A 19,092-nucleotide genomic window follows, 5' to 3' on the forward strand; every position below is an offset into this window, starting at 1 on the left:
GGATCCTTGTGGCCCCTTCCAACCCTGACTGATTCATAGAATACATAGAATAAACCAGGTTGGAAGAGACCTTCAAGATCATCCAGTTCCAACCCATCCTGATGCAGCTCTGGCCAGGAACTGACTCTGGGTGGTGGTGGCTGCAGGTTGGGTTTCCTCTGGACTCTTTTGCAGCTTTCACTTGGGAATTGAAATGGTTGGTGGGGGTGTGTGTGGAATAACTCCAACACAAACCCAAACAAACCAAACCTTGTCCTGACTTGGTGATTATATAAACTTTAGAGGCGCAGCTTGTCAGGGAGTTGTCCACAGTTGCAAGGCTAAAAATGCAACCCCTCTTGTCCCCAGGCTGTCACTGGGGGTAGGTGACAAGGTGCAAACCCCTTGCAGCAGGCCTGTATTTTTCAAGGCAATCCTTCAGATGGCAGCCAGGGAAGCCAGAAATCCTGGGGCAGCCTTGGTTTGAAAGGTCTGGGAGAGCCACAGCTTCATAGCAGTCGTGTTTCTGAAGCCTTACTTGGGCAGAGAGCCTCAGAAACTCCCCAGCCGAGGGAAGAGGGGAAGATAATTGGCTGCTGAGGTCATTGTTTGCCTGAGCCCCGTGGCCAGGGACAGCCCAGGCTGGCTGCTAATGTAAACACAGTGTGAAATTGTTTAGCACCAGCTTTGTCATTCGCCTTATTTGTCAGGGAATCTCAACCGGAGTGAGGAGTTTGCTGCTGCCGGGCACCGAGCTGCAAGATTGCCCTAAAAAGGCAGAGCCCTTGCTTGGGTGAGCAGAGAGCCTCTGCCTTGGCAGCCCTCAGCTAGGCCTGACCTTTTCCAGGCAGAAAATCCTGACCCAAATCCTTCCCTGCTGGGGGTGGGTGGGAGGAGTAAACCTCTCTCCCTTGCATCTTTCGGCGCTCGCCTCCGTGTCTGATGCTCCGTGCTGTGAAATGCTGGGGGGCAGAGGCCGTGGTGGCCTTGTGGTGCACATCTGCTGGCTGTGGGCCACGCTGTCATCATCCTCTTCCTCCTCAAGCCCCAGCAGGGCAAACTGGCACAGCTTAGAGCACTTCCTGTCAAAGCAGCCACGTGAACTCCAGCGCCCAAGGGGCAAAATATCACAGTCTAACTAACTAAGGTTGGAAGAGACCCCAAGGATCATAGAGTCCAACCTGTCCCAACAGACCTCACGACTAGACCATGGCACCAAGTGCCACATCCAATCTCCCCTTGAACACCTCCAGGGATGGGGACTCCACCACCTCCCTGGGCAGCACATTCCAATGACGAATGACTCGGTGAAGAACTTTTTCCTCACCTCGAGTCTAAACCTCCCCTGGCACAGCTTGGGACTGTGTCCCCTTGTTCTGGTGCTGCTTGCCTGGGAGAAGAGACCAACCCCTTCCTGTCTACAACCACCTTTCAGGTAGTTGTAGAGGGCAATGAGATCACCCCTGAGCCTTCTCTTCTACAGGCTAAACAATCCCAGCTCCCTCAGCCTCTCCTCATAGGGCTAAAATAAACCCCCCAGCTGTTACTCCAGGCACCTTTGTCCTCAGGTGGAGGTGGGGAAGGGGGAGCCTCTGGCTGCTTTCAGAAGGCAGAGCCTTTGAGCTGGTCCATGTTTAACTGTTGGCTTCTCTCCTGCTCTCCAGGCCATCGCTGTCGGAACAGACCACACCATGCGTGAGTACAAGCTGGTGGTCCTTGGTTCAGGAGGTGTGGGGAAGTCTGCTTTGGTGAGTTTGGGGAAGCACCTCTGAAACACACCTCCCCTCCCCCCTCCCCAGACCTCAGAACAGGCCTGGCTCATTGCAGATGCTGTTTGTTAAATGTTGTGGGATGTTTGGATTGCTGCATGGCTTCCACCCAGCCACTGTCAGCCTGCTGAAAGAGCTCTGAGTTTGTGACACCTCCCTGGAGAGGCAGCAGGCACTCGAGTCAGCATTTCGGTGCTCTAATGACTGAGTGGCCTCAAAATGCACCAGGGGAGGTTTAGGTTGGAGATTAGGAACAATTTCTTCCCTGCAGGAGTGCTCAGGCATTGGAACAGGCTGCCCAGGGAGGTGGTGGAGTCACCAACCCTGGAGTGATACAAGAAACCTGTGGCCATGGCACTTGGGGCCATGGTTTAGTGGCCGTGGCAGTGCTGGGTTGATGGTTGGACTGGATGATCTTGGAGGTCTTCTCCAGCCCAAACCAATTCTGTGGCTGCACCAAAGTATTAAAAGGCTGCCATCCCCTGGAGCAGTGAGGGGAGCCTGGCTGTGCATGGCAGTGGGTCAGTGATGGGGGAAGGGAGCCTTGCCTCCCTTCCAGTTTGTGCTGCCGCCCCATACAGAGCCCCCATGAGCAGCCTGGACTGGAAACACAGGGCTGGACCAGGAGCCACCTCCAGCATGTGCACTGCTGAGGCATAAGAAGACTGATGACACTTTGCCCTCCTTAAGTACTTGTGTTGATTCTGAGAAGAGGTTTACATAGCAGAGCTGATAGTGAAGCACTGTCACCTGTTTATCACCAATCAGTCAAGCAGCTTGCTCCAATAAGGAAGGCAAAGAACTGGTCAAGTGTAAAGTTATCTGCAACAAGGAACTACCTTTGCACAGAAGATGACAGCTGGGCAGGGGCTGCATCTTGCCCTGAGAAAAACTCTTGGTGAATCACCTGCAGCACCCAGGTCAGCAGCAGAAGAGATTATTCAGTTGTGTGTCAGATTTGAGGCACTCAGAGATCCCTGGTTGAGGATCTTGCTTTTCTTAGGCAGTGTTGAGTCACTCTAGCTAATCCAGGGCAGTTGTTAATATGCTGGACATAAAAATCATTCAGCATCTGCCATGCTTGGATTTCCTTCTTTGTGATGGGAAGTCTGAGTCAGCAGCATCCAGCCCTGGCCTGTGGAAAAGCTGAAAGGTGAATGCTTGGTCTGGTAAACATAAGAGAAATTCTTCCTGGCAGCCCAGGTGCTCAGTAAGCATGTATTAGAGCAACTGCTCTGCAACACTGGAGTCATAGAATGGGTTGGGATGGAAGGGACCCCCAAAGGGCATCCAGTCCAACACCCCTGTGGTCAGCAGGGACAACCTCCACCAAATCAGGTTGTTCAGAGTTTTGTCCAGCCTGACCTTGAAGATCTCCAGGGATGGGGCCTCAGCTACCTCCCTGGGCAAGCTGTTGCAGTGTTCCACCACCCTGGTGGTACAGAGCTTGTTCCTCACATCCAATCTAAATCTCTTCTCTAATTTCAAACCATTGCCCCTGGTCCTGTCCCTGCAGGCCTGTGCAAACAGTCCCTCTGCAGCTTTCTTGCAGCCTGCCCTTCAGGCACTGGAAGGCTGCTGTTAGGTCTCCCTGGAGCCTTCTCTTCTCCAGGCTGAACACCCCCAGCTCCCTCAGCCTGTCCTTGCAGCAGAGGTGCTCCAACCCCCCTGAGCATTTTCACAGCCTTCCTCTGGACCCTCTCTTCCAGGTCCAAGTCCTTCCTGTGTTGAGGGCACCAAAGCTGGGCACAGCACTGCAGGCAGGGTCCCAGCAGAGCAGAGTAGAGTGGGAGAATCCCCTCTGAATCTGCTGGCCACACTGCTTCTGCTCCATTGTGTTCATAACAGAGCACAGCAAGTGCTAGATAGCAGCCAAGACAATGCTGCTTTGCTTGAGGATGGCTGCTTATTGACAGGCATTGGCAAGGAGGGGTTACAAGGTGGATTTCAAATAGTATGGAGGTCACTTTAAAATTCCTTTCTCTGATCTCTAGAAACTAAACTAACAAAGGGGCTGCTGTGTGTTTCCAGCTCTGTGTTTTCACAATCTGAGTGGAGATTACAATATGGTGTTGTTCCACTGCAAATCCTCCTTGGTTTAACTCCTCTCTGCCCAAGTGCTGCTGATTGTGCCTTAAGCTCCCTTCCAGCCCAAACCATTCACAAGAACCCCAGGCAGTGCTGCAGGCTGGGGGCAGAGTGGCTGGAGAGCAGCCAGGCAGAAAGGGACCTGGGGGTACTGGATGTCAGCAGCTGAACAGGAGCCTGCAGTGTGCCCAGCTGGCCAAGAAGGCCAAGGGCATCCTGGCCTGCATCAGGCACAGTGTGGCCAGCAGGAGCAGGGAGGTCATTGTGCCCTGTGCTCAGCACTGGTTAGGCCACACCTTGAGTCCTGTGTCCAGTTCTGGGCTCCTCAGGTTAGGAAAGATGTTGAGATGCTGGAAGGTGTCCAGAGAAGGGCAAGAAAGCTGGGGAGGGGTCTGGGGCACAGCCCTGTGAGGAGAGGCTGAGGGAGCTGGGGTTGCTTAGCCTGCAGAAGAGGAGGCTCAGGGGAGACCTTCTTGCTCTCTCCAACTCCCTGAAGGGAGGTTGTAGCCAGGTGGGGGTTGGTCTCTTCTCCCAGGCAAGCAGCACCAGAACAAGAGGACACAGTCTCAAGCTGTGCCAAGGGAGGTTTAGTTTGGAGGTGAGGAGAAAGTTCTTCACAGAAAGAGAGATTGGCCATTGGAATGTGCTGCCCAGGGAGGTGGTGGAGTCCCCATCCCTGGAGGTGTTCAAGAGGGGATTGGATGTGGCACTTGGTGCCATGGTTTAGTAGTCAGGAGGTGTTGGGTGTTAGCTTGGACTTGATGATCTCTGAGGTCTTTTCCAAGCTGGTTGATTCTATGAATGAATCTATGAAAGTAAAGCTGCCAGGAGCCAGAGCAGGGCATGTACAGAGCTTGGATGTCCAGAGACAGACCACATCCCCCTGACAGCTTGATGGGAAATGTTTAGATTTCCACTGACTAATGATCCAAGGGAAGAAAGGCTTCCTCTTTGACATGAGGGATGACTCCTCCTGTAATGATTTAATACAAGTGGAGTACCTGGAGGCACTCCAGATTCCACTTGCTGCTCTGCAGTATGCCTGTGCTCTTGGGCACAGAGCAGCTCCACTGGAGCTCTAATGTGGTTGGAGTTGAAAAGTGGATTTTCCACGAGGTCCTTCTCCACAGCCTACAGATTGAGTTTCAGATCTTCCATATTTGGTGGTGATTTCCTTTTTGATTTGGGGTGGGGGTTTTGTGTGTTTTGTTGTTTAATTCTTCTCAAGTCCCAGGCACTGAAGTTAAGGTGAGTTTGAGGCTATCATCTTTCATGAATTAAACACAGTGGGCAAACAGTTCACATTTCAAAGGAGCTTTGAACACCTCACTGGAGCAAAGGGATTCTGCAACCACCAGAGAGTGCCAGGGTGCTTTCAGGAAAACAAAGACAAGGTTTTTTCTGCTCCCCACTGTTGGATTCTAACAGCAGGGTTAAGTGGGTTTGGTGATGTCACCTCTTAGAATCATGGAATCTCAGACTGGAGGTGAGGAGGAAGTTCTTCCCCATGAGAGTGGTGAAGCCCTGGAATGGGTTGTCCAGGGAGGTGGTTGAGGCCCCAGCCCTGGAGGTGTTTAAGCCCAGGCTGGCTGAGGCTCTGGCCAGGCTGATCTAGTGTGGGGTGTCCCTGCCCATGGCAGGGGGTTGGAACTAGATGATCCTTGTGGTCCCTTCCAACCCTGACTGATTCTATGATGCTATGAATGGGTTGGGTTGGAAGGGACCTTCAAGATCATCCAGTTCCAACCCCACTGCCATGGTCAGGGACACCTCCCACCAGCCCAGGTTGCTCAAGGCCTCATCCAACCTCACCTTCAACACCTCCAGGGAGGGAGCATCCACAACCTCCCTGGGCAACCTGTGCCAGTGTCTCCCCACCCTCACTGCAAAGAATTTCTTCCTAATCTCCAGTCTCAATCTCCCTTCTCCCAGCTCAAAGCCATTGTCCCTCCTCCTGTCACTCCCAGCCCTTGTCTATAGTCTCTCCCCAGCTCTCCTGGAGCCCCTTCAGGTACTGGAAGGCTGCTCCAAGGTCTCCCTGGAGCCTTCTCTTCTCCAGGCTGAACAGCCCCAACTCTCAGCCTGTTCCCATAGGGTTCTCCAGCCCTCTGATCATCTTTTGGCCTGCTCTGGACCCTCCCCAACAGTTCCAAGTCCTCCTTGTGTTTGGTGCACCAGAGCTGTGTGCAATATTCTAGGTGGGATCTCAGGAGAGCAGAGCAGAGGGGGAGAATCACCTGGGAGATGTAAGCAGCATAAACACAGCTGCTCATTACCATGGGGGAAGGGGGGGAGGAAAAATAACCCAACCCAAACCACCCAACCCCAAAAACCTCAACAAAGCAAAGCTTCCTTAAATTGCAGGGCATGAAGAGGAAAAGCCAAGAAAAGATGAGGTCTGTACACACATCAAAACCAAAACACCCCCACAGAAGGCTCTGTGGGAGCTCAGCTAGGGGACTTGAGCCCTTGCCTGTGTCATGAGGCATGCTGTGTGTGCACAAACCCTTAAGCCAGACCTTCCAGGTCTCCCTGCTCCCTTAAATGCCTCTTGCTGGATGTTCCTGGTGGTGCTCAACTCATTTATTTGCTTCTTCTTCCCTTTCTCCCCAGACTGTACAGTTTGTTCAGGGAATTTTTGTGGAAAAATATGACCCAACAATAGAAGATTCTTACAGAAAGGTAAACCAACATCCCCCTCCCTGGGTGATCTATTTGCTGCCTCTCAGAGCTTGCTTCGTGTTAGTGATGCACCAAAAGCTTCTCAGAAGCTCTCCTGAGCCAACCTTGTGGCTGCATAACAGCAGCACAGCAAAGCATCAGTCCTGGAAGTGCTCTCTGCAGATTGTTTGTTGCCTCTGGTTTCACACAGCCTGGGGCCTCTGAATGGACAGGGCAACTTGTATCAGCAGCTCTCAAGCTGAACTGTCAGGGAGTGACAGATTTTGCTGTTAATTGGAGTGCTCCCTCACTCAGCTCTGTCTACCAGGAGGATTAAACCTCCGCTGCTGCATGCAACCAGGAGCTTTCACTTCAAAGCCCCAGGGACTCAAATTAAGGCAGCTTGGGGCTGCAGCTCTCTGCTGTTTCTTCCTCAGAGGTTACCACAGCTGCCCAGAGGTAGTCTGGTGTGCCTCCCCTGATTTCCACTTGTCCTGGCATATGGGACTGGTGGCTGGCAGCCACTGCTGCCCATCCTTCTGCCTGGGGATAGGAACAGCTCAGCCAGGCCAGGACCAGACTCTCAGTCAGATCTCTTTGCTGTAACTCCCCAGTAGAACTGCTCCTTCCAAGCACACAGCTGTCAGCATTTGCTGTGTGTGTGCCCTCTCTGGAGAGGCTGTTGGGAAGGATCTCCACAGCATTCAAGCACAGCAGGTTGTGTTGCCGTGGCACAGCACTTGCCTGTTGCTGTTGCTTTTAGGAGTGGCTGTTCTGCCATTTAGTTCCAATGTGTTCTGCTTGCTTTGAAGCCATATGCAATTCTTCATGGCTGCTTTGGATGCAGGCTTGTAATTGCTGAGCAGAAGTCCTTGTCAGGATCCCTGATGCTCTGGTATTATGTCATTCCATCCACAGAGCTGCTTTCTTCACTCCATTGATGTCAAGCAACCCATTGTGTTCTAGATTAGCATAAATGTTGCCATAATTAAAGGCACAAAACAGAAGACAAAACCCTGGAGCATTTGTGCCTGTGATAATTGAATGTAAATTGTGGTATGAGCCCTGCTGTTAAATTTGTTTGACTTCCCTGGAATTGCTCTAGCTGAAGCTGAGGCATTTCTCAGGGACTTGCTAAAGCCTCACTGTGAGGATCACAGAGTGTTCTGCTTCTGCTTCCCTTCCTTCCTCCCTTCTTCCCCAGCAGTAGAATAAAAGGGAAGCTGAAGGTCCTTTTTGATTTGTAAGAGTGGATTTTATCTCACTTCCAGTGGAGGTGTTTACAATGAGCTGCTCATTTAAGCCTTCCTAATCAGCAGAGCCATGGGGCATCGATGAGCTGACCCAAATGCCTGCCTTGGGGTGTAATCAGTCCTCTAATAGCAGGGCCTCTGGCAGTGCTGGGGAAGTGCAGGTGCCTGGCTTGCTTTGAGAGGCCTTTGTGGCAGAAGTGAAAACTCAGCTGAGATTCCTCTTGCCTGCCCCATTTCTGACAGCTTTAACAGCTTTTGTCTCCTCCTCTTTCTTTCCCCAGCAAGTGGAAGTAGACTGTCAGCAGTGTATGCTTGAAATCCTCGACACAGCAGGGACAGTAAGTACAAGCTCTTCTTCTAGCTGCTGGGCAGTTCCCCAGGGATCAGTGCTGGGCCCCATCCTCTTTAGTGTCTTCACTGATGATCTGGATGAGGGGATTGAGTCAGGCATCAGCAAATGTGCAGATGACACCAAGTTGGGAGCAGTTGTTGGTCTGTTAGAGGGCAGAAGGGCTCTGCAGAGGGATCTCAACCCACTGGACTGCTGGGCAGAGGCCAACAGGATGGCATTCAACAATCCAAGTGCCAGGGGCTGCACTTTGGCCACAGCAACCCCAGGCAGTGCTACAGGCTGGGGTCAGAGTGGCTGAGAGCTGCCAAACAGAGAGGGAGCTGGGGGTGCTGATTGACAGCCACCTAAACATGAGGCAGCAGTGTGCCCAGGTGGCCAAGAAGGCCAATGGCATCCTGGCCTGCATCAGGAACAGTGTGGCCAGCAGGAGCAGGGAGGTCATTCTGCCCTGTGCTCAGCACTGGTTAGGCCACACCTTGAGTCCTGTGTCCAGTTCTGGGCTCCTCAGTTTAAGAAGGACATTGAGAGACTTGAAGGTGTCCAGAGAAGGGCAACAAGGCTGGGGAGGGGTCTGGAGCACAGCCCTGGGAGGAGAGGCTGAGGGAGCTGGGGTTGCTTAGCCTGGAGAAGAGGAGGCTCAGGGGAGACCTCCTTGCTCTCTACAGCTATCTGAAGGGAGGTTGTAGCCAGGTGGGGGTTGGTCTCTTCTCTCAAGCAAGCAGCACCAGAACAAGAGGACACAGTCTCAAGCTGTGCCAGGGGAAGTTTAGGCTGGAGGTGAGGAGAAAGTTCTTCCCAGAGAGAGTTGTTAGCCATTGGAATGTGCTGCCCAGGGAGGTGGTGGAGTCCCCATCCCTGGAGGTGTTCAAGAGGTGATTGGATGTGGCACTTGGTGCCATGGTTTAGTCATGAGGGCTGTGGTGCCAGGTTGGACTTGGTGATCTTTGAGGTCTCTTCCAACCTTGATGATTCTGTGATTCTGTGTGACAAAACTCTGAGCAACCTGATTTGGTGGAGGATGTCCCTGCTGACCACAGGGGGCTTGGACTGGATGCCCTTTGGAGGTCCCTTCCAACCCAGCCCATTCTGTGATGCTGTGATCCTGCTGGCCACCCCTCAGATATTGAGCAGATCCCCTCTCAGCCTTCTCTTCTCCACACTAAACAGCCCCAGGGCTCTCAGCCTGTCTTCACAGGAGAGATGTTCCAGTCCCTTCATCATCCTCCTAGCTCTCAGCTGGACTCCCTCCAGCAGATCACCCCCAAATCATTTCAGCCCAACCTTTTTAGCACCTCGTGTTGGAGCTCTCTGTGCTGTTACGGTTTTGAGTCTTAACTGCAGGTAGATTTTTTTCTTGCTGCTCTTGATTATGTTTTCTCCCCCCAGATTTTTTTTCCAGAAGCCTTTTTCTCTATTAGGAAGGGGTTAAAAAAAAAGAAGGAAAAGGAAAGAGAATTGTTGATGCCTTCATGAACTTTGCATGCTGCAGTGGGTTTCTGCAGGGGGTGGGTAACAAATGTCAGTGCCTGCTCTGCAGATGCTTTGTTGTGTCTCCATTGCTGTGCAGGGCTGTAAGATGTTCATCAGCTGCATTCACTGGCTAATTACTTCTTCCAATGGTTTGATTCCAGGAGCAATTCACAGCAATGAGGGATCTCTACATGAAGAATGGCCAAGGGTTTGCACTAGTATACTCCATCACAGCACAGTCCACCTTCAACGACCTCCAGGACCTGCGGGAGCAGATCCTGCGAGTTAAGGACACCGAGGATGTGAGTGGGAAGCTGCTTGGTTTGTTTCCTAGAATCAGTAAGGTTGGAAGAGACCTCAGAGATCATCAAGTCCAACCTGGCACCCAGCACCTCATGGCTACCAAACCATGGCTCCAAGTGCCACATCCAATCTCCTCTTGAACACCTCCAGGGATGGGGACTCCACCACCTCCCTGGGCAGCACATTCCAATGGCCAACAACTCTCTCTGGGAAGAACTTTCTCCTCACCTCCAGCCTAAACCTCCCCTGGCACAGCTTGAGACTGTGTCCTCTTGTTCTGGTGCTGCTTGCCTGGGAGAAGAGACCAACCCCCACCTGGCTACAACCTCCCTTCAGGGAGTTGGAGAGAGCAAGAAGGTCACCCTTGAGCCTCCTCTTCTGCAAGCTAAGCAACCTCAGCTCCCTCAGCCTCTCCTCACAGGGCTGTGCTTCAGACCCCTCCCCAGCCTGTCCTTGCTCTCCTTGTGCAGAACTGGCATTTGGCAGAGTCTGTAAGCCAGAGGAGGTCACCCAACTGTGTGTATGGATTGACAGGCCTCTGGAGGAGGCTGGACTGGTGACACCAGGTTCTAACCTCGTCCTAGAGCCTTGGCAAGGTTGGAACTTGGGTTGTGTCGCTCCCATTTTCATGGGGCATGACATGAAGGTGGTTTGCACTGCCCTGGGTGCCAGAGCAAAAGCTCTTCACTGTGTTTCTAGCTCAGGCCCTGGGTGCTGTAACTGGAGCTCCCTGGTGAGTTTGAATTTCCAAGCAGGTGGCCCAGGGCAGGCTGCTGGGACCAGGCTCTTGCTGTGGTTGCCACGTGGCTGTGGAGATGTGTGGGAACTGCCTCTGCAGGCTCCCTCCAAGAGAAGCTGAAATGAATTGGTTGGGTTTGGTTTTGCCTAACAGTTGGTAATGTCTTCAGGACTTTGCCCTGAGGAGTGTGACAGAAGTGCCTGGGGCTTCCCCTCGGACAGCTCAGAGCTGTCCCCTGCCCTGGCTGCCCATCGCCTTGGGGCTGCGCTGGCTGCAGAGCAGCGAAAGCAGCAGCTGCAGCCTGGCTCGCAGCCCTGCTCTGTGGCTGGGGGAGTGGAGGAGGTCGGTGGGCAGGGCTGTAACAGGTACTTAGACCAGATCCTAGGTCAGCTGTGTGCATTGCTTGTGAACTGCTGCTGAGGAAAGTGCTCTGAGCTGGGGGTGTGAGGGGTGGGACGAGCAGAGCCTGCAGCTCTGGGGCTGAGGGCAAGCTCCCAGGCTGCTGCTTTCTCTTGGCTCTTCCTTGTCCCATAGCTTGATCACCTTGCTCTGAAGGGCTTAGGTTCCCTCCTTGGCTTAAGAAGCTGAGCTTCTCTTTATGCAAACCCGCTTTTCATCCTGGGAGGGTTGATGCTCACCCAGCTCCCTGCTAGCACAAATGCTTTACTGGCTGGGGCTGGAGCCCAGCAGCTCACTCAGCAGCAGGGCAATCTGCACTGTAAGCTGCTCAGGCTCATCAGCCAACAGGGGCTGCTGCTGTGGGCTTTGGTCAGTGATGTGATTGAGCTCTGCAAGTGCATTTCTTTGTTTTGTGGGGGATGGATGTTCCTTGTGGAAGCCTGACAACCTTCTGCACGTTGCCACCACACTCTGCTGAGCTAGGGAAGTGCTCTCCTTCCTCTCTGCTGTGTCAGAAGGTGTCTTCAAAAAGTGCTTAAGCCATTACATTCTCTGTGGCCAACAAGTTGCAATTCCACTCTCCTCCTTGAAGCAGGCAATGATCAGAAGTTGCTTGTGGATCAAACTCCCTTTCTGGCTCTGTGAGGAACTGATGACCACCTTTTGAAATCACCTTCCCCAGCTTCATGTTTTTCAGCCCCCAGCCAAACACCACTTGGTGTTCACCAGGGCCTGTGGTGATGGGATGAGAGGCAATGGCTTGAAAGTGGAGAAGAGAGATTTAGAGTGGGTGCTAGGAACAAGTTCTGCACCATCAGGGTGGTGGAAGACTGCACCAGGTTGCCCAGGGAGGTAGCTGAGGTTAGCAAAGATGTTGAGATGCTGGAAGGTGTCCAGAGAAGGGCAACAAAGCTGGGGAGGGGTCTGGGGCACAGCCCTGGGAGGAGAGGCTGAGGGAGCTGGGGTTGCTTAGCCTGCAGAAGAGGAGGCTCAGGGGAGACCTTCTTGCTGTCTACAACTCCCTGAAGGGAGGTTGTAGCCAGGTGGGGGTTGGTCTCTTCTCCCAGGCAAGCAGCAGCGGAACAAGAGGACACAGCCTCAGGCTGTGCCAGGGGAGGTTTAGGCTGGATGTTAGGAAGGAGTTCTTCCCAGCAAGAGAGATTGGCCATTGGAATGTGCTGCCCAGGGAGGTGGTGGAGTCCCCATCCCTGGAGGTGTTTAAGAAGAGCCTGGATGAGGCCCTTGGTGCCATGGTTTAGTTGATTGCAGTATAACTAACTGAGGTTGGAAGAGACCCCAAGGATCATCAAGTCCAACCTGTAGATGGTGCTGGGTGATAGGTTGGACTGGATGATCTCGAAGGTCTTTCCCAACCTGGTCTATTCCATTCCTATTCCCATTCCCATCCCATGCTGTCTGTTAACTGCTGCCCCTCCTGTTGCTTGTCTCCCCTGCAGGTTCCAATGATCCTGGTGGGCAACAAATGTGACCTGGAGGAGGAGCGCGTCGTGGGCAAAGAGCAGGGTCAGAACCTGGCCAGGCAGTGGTGTAACTGTGCCTTCCTAGAATCCTCTGCAAAGTCTAAAATCAACGTTAATGAGGTACCTGAGCAGCCCTGGCCTGCCTGGGCCTCCCTGGGCCTCCCTGCTTCGGCTGCCACGCTAAGCCAGCTCCAGCGGCGCCTCGCTCAGGCCTTGCCGGGGAGGGCTCGGGGCGAGGCTGCCGCTCAGCCTGGGGAGGGTTTGGGCTGCAGGCTCTTGAGCTGCTGCTGTCTGCTGGTTGTGAGGGGGTCTGCTCCTTTTTCTCTCTGAAGGGTGGGGGACTTCACAGGTGACTTTCTATAGGCTGTGTCAGAGGGCAGGAGTAGCAGAGGGTCCCCGGTAAGGCCAGGTCAGCTTTTTCCTTCCTTCCTTTTTCAGCAAGGCTTAGATCAACTTTTGCCTTCAAGGTAACTGCTGCTGCTCTTCAGAGCCTGGCTCCTGCCCCAGTGTTGGCCTTGTCACCTTCTGCAGTGTTGGCTGTGGGTTTGGAGTCCCTGCTTTTCACAGTCCTGGTGCATCTGGCTGCTCAGGCAGACCACCCCCCCCAACCCCCCACCCCCGAGTCCTCCTTTGCGAAGCCTCTGACTCACTGAGGCTGTGTCCAAGCATCTCCTGCTTGGAGATGCAATCCTTGCAATCCTCCTGCTCCTGGAGGCCATAAAGTCATGGAGTTGTTTTGGTTGGAAGAGATCATCAAGTCCAACCTTCAACCCAGCACCACCATGGTGATCAAACCATGTCCCCAAGTCCACACATCTCTTGAGCACCTCCAGGGATGGGGACTCCACCACCTCCCTGGACAGGGAGCTCTGCTCCCCATCAGGCACCAAGTCTTTATTATCTGACTGTGACAGAGTACAGGTTTCCAGCCACAAAAGCTAAGGTGACCCCCACTGAGCATGGCTGGTTTGGTGCCAGGAGATAACTGAGGCCATTTAGGAAGCTGTGTGATAAACAGGAGCAGCAGGATCCTGGACTGGACCCAGTGCTGAGCTGGCAGCTGCTGGGGTGTGTGCAGCACTGCACCTCTGCAGCTGAGAGGGCAGAGAGCTCCAGGCTGCAGGAATTGCAGCTCCTGAGGCTGGGCTGAGCCTGGCTGCAGGAATTGCAGCTCCTGAGGCTGGGCTGAGCCTGGCTGCAGCAATTGCAGCTCCTGAGGCTGGGCTGAGCCTGGCTGCAGCAATTGCAGCTCCTGAGGCTGGGCTGAGCCTGGCTGCAGCAATTGCAGCTCCTGAGGCTGGGCTGAGCCTGGCTGCAGCAATTGCAGCTCCTGAGGCTGGGCTGAGCCTGGCTGCAGCAATTGCAGCTCCTGAGGCTGGGCTGAGCCTGGCTGCAGCCTGCTCTAATCTTACCTAGTAAATATAGCTCCTGAGCCAGACTGCTGCCAGGAGGGAGGGCTCTGTGTGTGTCTGAGCTGTAGTGAAACCATGGCTGTTAATGGAGAAGCTGTTGGCTCAGGCATGGAAGGCTCACCACAGGGTATAACAGACTCTGGTTTGTTTGCATTTCCACAGTCTGTGGCAGGGACTGACCTCTCCTTAGCCAAAAGTGCCTGAAAGCTCTCCTAGGAGCTGTGGGAAAGGGAATCCTCTGCAGGCAAGCACTGAGCTGTCCTGGGGCAAACACACAGCCCTGGTTTACATACAGCCAGCCCTCCTGTGTGAACCCTCTGTCTGCAGCTTTCCCTGTCCTGTCTGCTGCCTCCAGTGAGACTCAGATCACAGAGAGGGAAATTACTCTCTGGAGGATTAGTTTTTGGGTTTCCTGCCAGGTGTTTAGTTAGGAAAAGCATAAAGGCTGAGGAAATCAGAAGGAAGGGAGCCCAGGAAGCAAGCACCTGACTGCAGTGGGGATTTGGTTGTTCTGCTGGCTCACAGGCTGGGGAAGCATTTGCATTATTCTGGGCTTTGGGTTTGCCCTTTTGGCTACTTTTGGACTTCTGACTTTGTTAAACAGGCTCCAAGTGCCTCATCCAGTCCCTTTTTGAACACCTCCAGGGATGGGGACTCCACCACCTCCCTGGGCAGCACATCCCAATGGCCAATTCCTCTTTCTGTGAAGAACTTTCTCCTCACCTCCAGCTTAAACTTCCCCTGGCACAGCTTGAGACTGTGTCTTCTTGTTCTGGTGCTGCTTGCCTGGGAGAAGAGACCAACCCCTTCCTGGCTACAACCTCCCTTCAGGGAGTTGGAGAGAGCAATGAGGTCTCCCCTGAGCCTCCTCTTCTGCAGGCTAAGCAACCCCAGCTCCCTCAGCCTCTCCTCACAGGGCTGTGCTCCACAGAATCACCCAGGTTGGAAGAGGCCTCAAAGCTCATCAAGTCCAAGCTGTCACCACAGACCTCATGACTAAACCATGGCTCCAAGTGCCACATCCAATCCCCTCTTGAACCCCTCCAGGGATGGGGACTCCACCACCTCCCTGGGCAGCACATCCCAGACCTCTCCCCAGGCTTGCTGCCCTTCTCTGGACACCTTCAAGTATCTCAATGTACACTTTTGGAGGGGCTTGGAGAGTACAACCTCTACTTTTACCTGAGGCTGAGAGTAGCAACCAGCAGCAGTAAGCTTCCTGAAGGGGCAGCAGCTCAAATGCTGTTAGCAAATGCTTCACTTGGGAGCTTGATGAAAGCCAGCAGCACATTCATCTCATCATTGTCCATGGAGGCAGCAGCCAAAAAGCCACAGGAAATATTTCACTTGAGAGCTTGATAAAGCCTCCATCAGGTTCATTTCATCTCTGTTCATGGAGGTAGCAGCCAAAAACCCCAATCTTCACATTTCCAGCTGTTGCAGTTTGCTCTCTACTGCTGCTTTGCCTTCTGGATTGCCTTGGAAGCAACAGGAATTGGTGAGCTGTCAGCTGCTCCAGGAAGGGGGGCAAAAAAAAAGCCCCAACAGTAAACAGGGACAAGGGTGGAGCCTCCTGGAGGTTTCAGTCTTTCCTCCTCGCTGCTGTGACCCAGCTCCAAGCATTTCTGCACAGCTCCCTTTGCTATAAAGGGGTTGAGTGTGGCTGGGAGAACAGCTCCCAGCAGCAGAAGTGCTCACAAGCAGCCCAGCTCTGCAGCTGAAAGAGGCCCCTGTGAGTTCAGGGCAGATGTTTTGCTTCTCCTTGCTCACTTGTATTAATAACCTCCCAAGACTGGGCCAGGCAGGGAGGTGAAGTGCTTCACAGCTCGAGTTTGTCTGGCAAGGAGGAGAGTTGAGAGTGCTTCCCATGCAGTGGGTGGCTGAAGGTCACTTGGGAGGGGGTGAAAGCCCAGGGAAAGGGCTGCCTGTCCCTGCAGTGAGAACAGCAGCAGCCCAGGGTGCACCAGGGAGAAGATGATCCTTTTGGCATTCCCAGTTTCCCTCTCCTTTCCCAGAGCAAAGGGTTTGCTGCCATTTCCTTGCTGTGCTCTTTGAAACCCTTGGCCACACATAAGCTGTGCAGGACAGGAGCTCCCTGCTCCCTCCCTGCTCCCTCCCTGCTCCCTCCCTGCTCCCTCCCTGCTCCCTCTCCTTGGTCTGAGTAAATGCAGCTGTTTAATTGCATTGATGAGTCTGCAGCCCCCAGGCCAGGGTTAGCAGCTGAGCTTCTAGCACTTGCACAGGGTTTCATCACTTGGATTTCTCAGTTTGTGTTTCTCCTTTTCAGATCTTTTATGACCTGGTCAGACAGATAAATAGGAAAACACCAGTGGAAAAGAAGAAGCCTAAAAAGAAATCATGTCTGCTGCTTTAGACTCCCACTGTGCAGCAGCTCTGAGCCAGGTAAGAGGGGGCTGAGTTCCACCCACAGCTCAGCACCAGGAGCTGATCCCAGCAGAGAAGGCTTGCTCCCTCTCTCCCCTCCCCTCTTCCTCCTCCCTCTCTCCCCTCCCCTCTTCCTCCTCCCTCTCTTCCCTCCCCTCTTCCTCCTCCCTCTCTTCCCTCCCCTCTTCCTCCTCCCTCTCTTCCCTCCCCTCTTCCTCCTCCCTCTCTTCCCTCCCCTCTTCCTCCTCCCTCTCTTCCCTCCCCTCTTCCTCCTCCCTCTCTTCCCTCCCCTCTTTCTCCTCCCTCTCTTCCCTCCCCTCTTCCTCCTCCCTCTCTTCCCTCCCCTCTTCCTCCTCCCTCTCTTCCCTCCCCTCTTCCTCCTCCCTCTCTTCCCTCCCCTCTTCCTCCTCCCTCTCTTCCCTCCCCTCTTCCTCCTCCCTCTCTTCCCTCCCCTCTTCCTCCTCCCTCTCTTCCCTCCCCTCTTCCTCCTCCCTCTCTTCCCTCCCCTCTTCCTCCTCCCTCTCTTCCCTCCCCTCTTCCTCCTCCCTGCTCCCAGATATAAAGTCCTGCAGTGGTGCTGAGTGACCCAGCCTGCTTCTCTGCCCTTCTCCTCTGCCTTGGGTTGCTGAATGCAGCAGAGCAGGAGCTTCCTTTTCACTCTTGCAGGTTCTCCCTCTGTCTTGTGCCACCTCAGCTCAGTTTTGCTTCCTTTTTTCTCTCCTGCTAAAATCCAGTGGCATCTGTGTAACTTGTGCTGCTGCTGCAGCAGCTCAGTCCTAGGAGCAGGGGAGACAACAGCAGCTCAGTTTGGGTGGGGAGAGGGAGATCAGTGGCACAGAAATCAAGAGCTGCCCACCAGAAAAAAAGAGGCAAAACCACCAAAACAGAAACAAGAAACCAGCCCAAGGTTGGACACAGCTATAAATAACCTTCCTGTGTGTCTTGGCAGGGCACTCTGTGTGCTTACAGCTGCTCTGTTGCACTCCTGAGAGGAAAGCTGCATTTCTGTAGCTGCAGTTTGTGGTACAGCAACATCCCCCAGGCTGCCCCAGAGCTGGCAGAGTGCTGGCACAGGAGTGGTGCTGCTCAGCACCGTGCAGAGACAGGGCTGGGTGGGAGGTTGAGGACCCACCTGGGCCCAAGGAAGTTTAGGCTGGAGGTGAGGAGAAAGTTCTTCCCAGAGAGAGTTGTTAGCCATTGGAATGTGCTGCCCAGGGAGGTGGTGGAGTCCCCATCCCTGGAGGTGTTCAAGAGGGGATTGGATGTGGCACTAGGAGCCATGGTTTAGTAGCCAGGAGGTGTTGGGTGATAGGTTGGACTTGGTGATCTCTGAGGTCTTTTCCTTACTGAGTCTATGAAAATCCTGCACAGTGTGTCCCTCATTGCTGCTTAATCTCTTCCCCAGTTCATTGCACACCAGAGCTGGAGTGGGACCCAGGGAGGCTTCCAACTCAGTAGACTAAGAGCATCCCAGAGATAGCAAGGATGAAGTCTCCCTCCCATAAATGGTTCATCTCTTGCTGACTTCAGGACCCACTTGCAGGCTGCCTGTCTGGGACAGCAGACAGGCTGGGAGGTCACTGTGGTTACCACAGCAGGAGGTCAGGGTGATGCCTGGCACTGCTCTGCTGCCCTCCTGATAAAACAAGAACCCTTTGCTAAGAGCTTCCAAAGTCTCTTTCCTTTCTGCACCTCTGAACTTGGGGTGGGTGGGAGCCAAGCTCATGGCTGGGGGAGATAAACTCTTCCTGCTGGAGTGCTGTGTTTGTGTGGGCAGCTGCTGGGGGAAGCTTCCAGCTCACTCATGGGCAGGAGGAGAAACTTTTCCAGAGGAGGCCACAAAGATGCTCAGAGGGCTGGAGAACCTCCTCTGTGGGACAGGCTGAGAGGGTTGGGGTTGTTCAGCCTGGAGAAGAGAAAGCTCCAGGGGGACCTTAGAGCTGCATTCCAGTACCTGAAGGGGCTCCAAGAGAACTGGGGAGGGACTTCTGACGAGGGCTGGGAGTGCCAGGAGGAGGGACAATGGCATTGAGCTGGAAAAGAGGAGACTGAGACTGAAGATGAGGAAGGAATTCTTTAGAGTGAGGCTGGGGAGACACTGGAAAGGTTGCCCAGGGAGGTCATGGATGCCAAGGCCAGGTTGGATGAGGCCTTGAGCAAGCTGGGCTGGTGGGAGGTGTCCCTGCCCATAGCATGGGGGTTGGAACTGGATGAGCTTTAAGGTCCCCTCCAACCCATCCCATTCTGTGAGTCTCTGACTGTTGTCTCCCTCTCTCTAGATCACAGGAATGAAGAACTGTTGCCTCAATGGAAAGTGCCAGCATCCCCTCCCCCCTCCCACCCCCAACCCCCCCCCGACTTCAACACCTTATGGAAATTAAGACCATATCTGAAGAAGCTTCTCCTGGTTTGTGATATCCTGGGGGAAGGATTTAGATCTTTGAGCTGGTTTGCACACAGCCCCTGGGGAGAAACAAAAAAGAGCAAAGGAAGGAAGGAAGGAAAAAAAAAGAAGGAAGGAATACAAAAGAGAAGAAAGGAAGGAAGGAAGGAAAAAGAGAAGAAAGAAAAAAGGAAGGAAGGAAAAGAAAGAAGAAAAAAGGAAGAAAGGAAGGCAAAAAGAAAAGAAAGGAAACAATTCTCTCTCTCTGTCTTGGAAATCTAAGACCATAATACTCCTCCTTTTGCCATAGCAATTAACAGCTGTGAAAAGAAACCTGATTGCCTCTGGCTTGTGCTCACCCAGAGGAGCATGGCTGCATTGCAGATGTTAGCTACTGCTACCGTAACTCCAGGTCCAT

The 19,092-nt window shown here is 53.5% G+C and overlaps 1 protein-coding gene across 3 annotated transcripts in view; it reads left to right on the top strand.

The window, feature by feature from the left end:
• Positions 1 to 18,647, top strand: part of RAP1A (RAP1A, member of RAS oncogene family) — a 43,639-nt gene extending 24,992 nt beyond the window's left edge. For all 3 annotated transcript variants that reach the window (XM_054176407.1, XM_054176409.1, XM_054176408.1), the window contains 7 exons: positions 1,644 to 1,727; positions 6,450 to 6,518; positions 8,032 to 8,088; positions 9,734 to 9,874; positions 12,471 to 12,614; positions 16,194 to 16,309; positions 18,571 to 18,647. In XM_054176407.1, the coding sequence (XP_054032382.1) occupies positions 1,671 to 1,727; positions 6,450 to 6,518; positions 8,032 to 8,088; positions 9,734 to 9,874; positions 12,471 to 12,614; positions 16,194 to 16,280 (555 nt within the window). In that variant the 5' untranslated portion in view covers positions 1,644 to 1,670 and the 3' untranslated portion in view covers positions 16,281 to 16,309; positions 18,571 to 18,647. The remainder of the gene's footprint in view (positions 1 to 1,643; positions 1,728 to 6,449; positions 6,519 to 8,031; positions 8,089 to 9,733; positions 9,875 to 12,470; positions 12,615 to 16,193; positions 16,310 to 18,570) is intronic.
• The last annotated feature ends 445 nt before the right edge of the window (positions 18,648 to 19,092 follow it).

Source organism: Dryobates pubescens, chromosome 35 (genome assembly GCF_014839835.1).
Source record: "Dryobates pubescens isolate bDryPub1 chromosome 35, bDryPub1.pri, whole genome shotgun sequence".
Taxonomy (NCBI): domain Eukaryota; kingdom Metazoa; phylum Chordata; class Aves; order Piciformes; family Picidae; genus Dryobates; species Dryobates pubescens.